The sequence below is a fragment of the Lactuca sativa genome, chromosome 9 (assembly GCF_002870075.4).
Source record: "Lactuca sativa cultivar Salinas chromosome 9, Lsat_Salinas_v11, whole genome shotgun sequence".
NCBI lineage: Eukaryota > Viridiplantae > Streptophyta > Magnoliopsida > Asterales > Asteraceae > Lactuca > Lactuca sativa.
The window spans coordinates 37,978,293-37,985,541 of record NC_056631.2 but is presented as its reverse complement, the minus strand read 5'-3'; the positions used below and the strand labels follow the sequence as shown (position 1 = coordinate 37,985,541).

General features: G+C 38.4%; 1 protein-coding gene across 1 annotated transcript; it reads right to left on the bottom strand.

The window, feature by feature from the left end:
- On the bottom strand, nucleotides 1-2,238 carry LOC111882693 (uncharacterized). The gene is made up of 3 exons (XM_023879058.3): nucleotides 1,862-2,238; nucleotides 884-1,314; nucleotides 1-725 (listed from the first exon to the last, which is right to left on the bottom strand). The coding sequence occupies exons 1-3, from the start codon at nucleotides 2,024-2,026 to the stop codon at nucleotides 284-286; spliced, it is 1,038 nt and encodes a 345-aa protein (XP_023734826.1). The 5' UTR covers nucleotides 2,027-2,238; the 3' UTR covers nucleotides 1-283.
- Nucleotides 2,239-7,249: the final 5,011 nt, after the last annotated feature.

The window sequence follows — 7,249 nt, the reverse complement described above, 5'->3', positions numbered from 1 at the left end:
TGCGCACAAAAAGACATAAATATCTTTCTCATGTTGTGTGTGTGTTTGTGAAGACATCCCCTCAAATTATCAATTCATACAAAAAGTTAACCAAATTACACAAAAATCACAAACCAAAACAAAATCTAGATCATCACAAATCACAATATCCCTTTGAGAAAATAAATATCTAACACAAACAAACTAAAACAAAAAAAACTCCACCAACCGGTCTGACAGTCAACATTAAATGAAACAGACAGGTGTATCTGCATCTGAATATAGAAAAAGAAAAGCTCGAACTTCAAGAAGACGTCAGCAACCTCTTGATACCCGATTTTTGATCGGATGTCAATCGATTAGGGAACTTTATATCAAAATTGATCCTCAAATTCCCTTTTTTGGTTGGTTGTTTGGGAATAGGCATACCTTCACCTTTAACAACTTCTTCATAAGTAGGAGTAATTACAGAATTGATGGGAACCGTTAGATTTCGTCCATCAAGGGTTGAGATTTGTGCAGTGTAACCTGTTAGCGCTTCTGCTAATGATATTTTTTGGGTGCACACAAGATCATTGCCATCGCGTTTGAAAACAGGGTGTGGTTTTTCATCAATGATGAACACAAGATCTGAAGGAATTACACCTCTTTGTTCGTTTCCTTTTTCAGGGAATGTGATTTTTGTACCCTTTTTCCAACCCGGTTTTATTTCTATTGCCAGGATTTCTTCTACTGTACTCGATCTCCTACATTCAAAGAGAATCGATTCGTATCCATAATTAAACCCTTTAATTTAGGAAGGTCGAATCAATCAGAATCATTGATTTTTTTTTTAAAAATCAATATTTATGATTCTCGTATAAACCCTAAAGAAGTTAAGAAAATGAATTATGAATGAACATACCCGGATCCATCAGAAACATCTCTTGAAATCTTCATCTTCTTTGTAGTTCCTTTAAACAAATCCTCCAAGCTACATGGCAACACGCGTTCAATCATGGCTCCTTTCCTAGGTGGCATATTGGCTGAAGATCCTTCACCAACACCAGAAGCGCCTCTGAATTGAGAAAAAATGTCATCTCCAAACATACTTCTTTGAAACTGGCTCCCTGAATGTGAGTGTGAATGTGATCCTCCAAATGGACTTGAGAACCCGAAAAACTCTGAGAAGATATCGTCTGCATTTCGGGGATTAAACCTGAATGTGGTTGAGCCACCATCATGGGGCATGCCGGAAAACCCAAAGCCACCAGCTCCGGGAGGTGGCATCTGCCCCTTCAAACCCTCTTCACCATACTGATCATAAACTGCTCTCTTTTGTGGATCACTTAAAACCTGGTATATGTGTATGGATCAAATCCCTAATTAGATCATCATCATATCAACTGTTGAATTTGCAAAATCTATGTTTAGATATATACACAATTCAAATTGAAGTAATCAAGCACAAAGATTAACATTTGGATCAAAACCCTTGTGAGAATAATAAAACATACAATGATACGCAAAGGATGTGTTTCAATGGTGGTGATTATGAATATGATCCTTACAGCTGCAATGCTCATATCGAATTGCACATCCAAACACCCACCAAATTGAAGTGTAAATTTGAAAAAAAAAAAAAAAAAAGTGAACTTTGGATATGGATTTGATCAACAGGGTTTCATAAAGATACAAAGTAGGATTCGGGGATAGTTTTGAATTAGACTTGGGGATCTTTTGTGTCGTTAGGGTTCTTACAATTGGGGAAACTTATGTTTAGATATATAGATATCCAATTCAATTGAACTAATCACGTAATCAAAGCCCGTGCTAAAAACAGATATATATGCTCTAGATTTCAATGCAAAATTGGAAGAAATTTAGTTGCGTGTACACATACATCGTAGGCCTCGGAGATGGTTTTGAATTTGGCTTCGGCATCTTTTTTGTTATTAGGGTTCTTATCAGGGTGCCACTTCATAGCGAGTTTCCGATATGCTTTCTTCAAATCATCGTCTTTAGCGTTGCGGTCCACTTGAAGAACCTTGTAGTAATCGACGCCCATGGTAACTCAGATCTCTCCCCCTCTATCTCTCTCTCTATCTCAAAGTAAGTATATAGTAGTCGGAGAGTTATTTATAAGTTTGATGATGTTTCTCGTATCTTCAAGAAAGGGTCAGCTCTCCGGCGATGGCAACAGAGGAAGAATTAGCAGGTGGGTTGCATCTTCAGCAAAGGCAGTCTAGTCCAACCACCGTCAATAAAAATAAATAAATAAAATAAAATTTGGTTTTGTATCTTAGACAACATAGCAAAAATGTACATGGTTATCACGACACCTATACGAATTGGACACGAAATAAATCGGGTTTCATAAAATATTTTAACATGTTTAAATAACCGGCTTAACATGACACGATATGGAAATTAAACGGGTAAAGTTAGGATTAAAAATTTCATCTCGAATAGACTCAAAAATAACTTATTTATTTATATGTAAGTTTTTTTTTTATTTTTTAAATAAACTAAAAAAATACAAAACCAAAACAATACGTAAAAAAACTTTTGGATTGAGTCGTCTTGTAATGTTGAAATGACTTAGCCGTCTAAATTAAGAATTCATTTTTGGTTTCTGTTCTCTCCCAAAATATACAGTCCTTTGACCACTATCTAATCCTCATGATCTTGTTTTTCACCTCCTTTGCTCGTGCTCTTTCAATTTTGTCATTTAAATTTGTTATGACTTCATCTATTCTGTCTCTAAACTATTAGTTTTTCTTTTCCGTCTACCCAACTCCTACTCTTTCAACATGCTCAATATTTTAACCTCACACGACACGACATATTTCAAGGTATTCTCCTAACACGAAACCCAACATGAACTCGACACGAAAATAAACGGGTTGACACAACACGTTAATTAAACGGGTCGGGTTAAGGTTAAGCATTTTCAACCCTTTTAATGTTTCGACATGACACGATTGTCACCTCTAGTTACCATTACCACCGGTCTAAAATAGAAGTTTTGTTATAGTTTTGGTCCAAATTTTAAAATATTTATAATGACAATTATACACTTATTTTTGTTTTTTCTATTTTTTTCAATTATGTGTATAAAAACTGTTGGGTTGAAGATTCGTTTAAGTATTGCGTCATTGGGCTCGGCTATTTGTCCAATTGTTTTGTACTCCGGTTTGGGCATGTCCAACCGTGAGCCTGATAGGTTTACTATATAAGTATATGCTTGCATGCATATTAGGTTAACGATCTAGAATACAAGATAGAGAATTACGATAGCTTTAATTTTCTTCATCGTTCCTGTAAACCTTTCTAACCCTCTACAGTTGATGTTCTTGATCGAGCTCTTCTGAGGGTTGTTTTATAATCATTCGACACGTTTGATTCATTCTTGAGTTGTTTACTGTTTTCGTGTTCTTGCTGTTTAATCTTTGTTTACCTATTTAAGATCTAATCGATCTTCAAGATTAAGTTTTAATCTCATCAATTGGTATCAGAGCAGGAGGTTGTGTAATCGATACACTTCTTTTCTGTGAAAAGGTTTCAATTAGGGTTTTGCTGTTTAACAATTTCATAGGAATCACACAAAATAAAATTTGAGATTTCATCAAGGTACATCCGTCAATTCTTTGGTGAAAACTAGAGCAAATTAATTGTTCATCGTCAATTCAGATTTGGTGTTGAATTTTGGGTTTCACTCAGCTCGTAGTGGCACGAAACTAAGATCATAAACACAGTTGTTGTGTAACCATAAACCTCAGCGGTAATTTCTTAGAGTCTCAAGGGTTACGTTGATGAAACGAATGTAATGGAGAAATGTAATGGAGATGGTGTAAGAAATCAAAGTACCTCTGCTGCGAAAATAAGGACCAAGCAGAAAACTCTTATCTCATGTGAGAAGAGAGTGAGGTAGCTCACGATTAGAATAAATGTGGTAGCCTAATTGGGAAGACAAGGTTTGTTTATACCAGGTCATTAAGGCTATTATTCAAAATCTTATGAGGCTTGGGACACATACAGCAGCATGCTTCTAGGGACACTTAAGTAATCCAACAGTTATATCCCCATAAACGAACGAACACATAAATAAAATAAGAAAATATTTTTTTTTGGAGTTTTTGATATATATAAACAATTAAAATAAAATAATAAAAAAAATTAAGCAAGATAAAAAAATAAGACTTAGAAAGAGTAAAAAAAACTTTGGAAAAATTTTGTAACCGAACCCGAACGTTCGGTTGGTTTCGGTTTGAGAAAAGTTTTGAAAAACCGAACCCGAGCGTTCGGTTGGTTTCGGTTTAAGAAAATTTTAGAAAACCAAGGAATTTAGCCTTGCAATAAGAAAATACTTTTGACAATAAGATAAACAACTTTGAACATGAAATGTACAACCAAGAAAACTACCTTTGTGGTGATGAGCAAGTCAGATTATTTAACCGAACCTGAACGTTCGGTCAATTTCGCTTCTTACGTTTGAGGTTGAGAGGTAGTTTGAGGTACTGACTCTGATTCCATCATACCTAGCCCTTGTAAAATTCTGTTGAATGATGCTTCAGGAAGAGCTTTGGTAAAGACGTCAGCCAGTTGATCAGTGGTTCGAACAAAGTGTACTTCAACGTTTCCATCTTCCACATGATCTTTGATGAAGTGATACCTCAGTGCTATGTGTTTGGTTTTAGAGTGTTGCACTGGGTTATGACAGATCTGAATTGCACTTTCAGAGTCACAATATAGTTGACTCTGGATCCAAATCACTTGGGAGGTGCAGGATGCAGCGGCTATGTATTCAGCTTCAGCAGTTGACAACGACACGCACGTTTGTTTCTTTGATTGCCAGCTAACCAACTTCCCGTCAAGGAATTGACAGCCGCCAGTGGTGCTTTTTCTGTCGATTCCACATCCTCCAAGGTCTGCATCTGAGTAGGCTTGAACGAAGAAGCCTGAGTTGGAAGGATATCATAGACCTAAGGAGGCAGTTCGCTTGAGATATCGAAGAATGTTCTTCACTGCAAGCATGTGAGGTTCGCGTGGGTTTGCCTGAAATCTAGCACAGTAACACACAGAAAACATGATGTCAGGCCTGCTAGCAGTAAGATACATCAGTGAGCCTATCATTTGACGATAGAGCGTGATATCAACAGCCGGTTTGTCTAGGGATGGAGTTAGCTTGGTGCCGAATGCCATTGGGACTTTGACTTTGGAATCTCCCATCATACCAAACTTTGCTAGAAGAGTCTTCGTGTAAGCTTCCTGATTGATAAAGATGCCTTCGGGTCCGTGTCTAATATTTAAACCAAGGAAAAAGTTAATAGGACCCATTGAGCTCATTTCAAATTTAGTCTTCATCAGCTTTCTGAATTCAGCTGTTAGGCTGGGATTCGTTGAGCCAAAGATGATATCATCGACATAAATTTGAACGATCATAAGGTGGTTACCTTCCTTTTTGCGAAAGAAGATTGGGTCAACCGAACCTTGTTTGAATTTGGACATCTTTAAGAATTTAGTTAGCGTTTCATACCAGGCTCTTGGAGCTTGTTTGAGTCCATACACGGCTTTATCCAGAATATAGCAATGATTGGGATACTTTTCGTTCACGAAACCGGGAGGTTGCTCCACGTACACTGTTTCTTCGAGTTCTCCATTAAGAAATGCACACTTGACGTCCATTTGGAAAACTTCAAAGTTTTTGTGGGCAGCATAAGCAAGAAATATTCTTACAGATTCCAGCCTAGCTACAGGAGCGAAAGTCTCTTCATAATCAATCCCTTCCTCCTGACAATATCCTTTTACGACCAGACGAGCTTTGTTCCTCATAACGTTCCCTTCCTTGTCCATTTTATTCCTAAAGACCCATTTGAGACCAACAACCAAGGCATCTGGAGGAGTTGGAATGAGGCGCCAAACTTTGTTCCTTTCAAATTCGTTCAGTTCGTCTTGCATCGCTTGAACCCAATCAGAGTGATCGAGAGCAGTGTTAACTGTCTTTGGTTCAACTTTGATACGAATGAGTTAAACATGCAAAATTCAACTTTGGAAAATAAGGATGTCTGTTTTGCCTTGAGTTGTGATCGGATCAGAACCTTTTCAGAGACATCCCCAACCACTTGAGAGATAGGATGATCTCTGGTCCATTTGGTGAGGGGAGGGTAGTTTGGATCAAAGGTTGGGTCCAGTTCAGCATTAATCATTTCTTCTGGCTCGGATTGGCTTTCGTAGTCGAATGACATATCAGCTTGCTCCCCCTCAATAGATGAACTTTCTGGAATGCTTTGAGAAACTTGAGGTTCAGAGGTTTCTTGAGGCGCTGGGAATTCAGGCGTTAATGCACATTCGGATGGTGAAGCACTTTCGGTTGAATAAGTGCTTTCGGTTGGAGAAGAACTTTCGGGAGCAGTTGGAGAGCTTGGCTCCCCCTCCACACGTGAGGTCGGCTGAGTTGATGACGGTTGATCCTCCCCCTCGACTGAAGCATTGTTTGATGGAGGTTCGTCAGAATTCGATCCTCCTTCGTTCATTCTCCTGGCAGCTTCTTCGACAATTTGCTTCATATGGCCTACCTTGTTGTCAGCTGCGCCTGCTTCTGAGAGAGTAGCTTTCTCTGGTTCGCCAAATAGCTCCAGAAACTTCTCGAATAGATTAGCGATCGAGACTGTAACTTGGCCAGTTTGAGGAAAGATTTCCCCAGCTATGTCTTCTTTGGCCTATAGCTTTTTGACATAGCTATCGTCGAAAGTCATGTAATAAGTCTCTTCGATTTTTCTCGAACGCTTGTTCAGAACTCTGTATGCTTTGGAAGTGATAGAGTAGCCCAGAAAGATTCCCTCGTCGGCTTTGACATCAAACTTGTTGCGGTGTTCTTTAGAGTTAAAGATGAAACACCGTGAGCCGAACACGTGGAAAAATTTCACATTGGGCTTCCTGTTGTTGAGAATCTCATAAGGTGTGAGCGTGAATCGCTTGTTGAGATATGACCTGTTCTGTGTAAAACAAGCAGTAGAAATAGCATCAGCCCAAAAATAAAGAGGTAAGGAAGCAAAACTTAGCATTGTTCGGGCAGCTTCACACAAGGATCGGTTTCGTCTTTCGACAATTCCGTTCTGTTGAGGTGTGTAGGGAGCTGAGAAGTTGTGACTTATTCCCTTTTCTTCCAGAAGTTCTTCAAATTCTCTGTTTTTGAATTCCAGACCATTGTCGCTCCTGATGTTGCGAACAACCTTCTTGAGCTGTACTTCAATCTGCTTGATGAACACTTTCAGCTTATGAGTCGCTT

What these genes read in the sequence shown, in the direction of transcription:
- LOC111882693 (XM_023879058.3), bottom strand. Translation starts at nt 2,026, where the DNA reads ATGGGCGTCGATTACTACAAGGTTCTTCAAGTGGACCGCAACGCTAAA. An exon ending in CCATCTCCGAGGCCTACGAT is followed by an intron (nt 1,315 to 1,861) that starts GTATGTGTACAC and finishes CACATATACCAG; the next exon opens with GTTTTAAGTGATCCACAAAA. An exon ending in GATGTTTCTGATGGATCCGG is followed by an intron (nt 726 to 883) that starts GTATGTTCATTC and finishes CTTTGAATGTAG; the next exon opens with GAGATCGAGTACAGTAGAAG.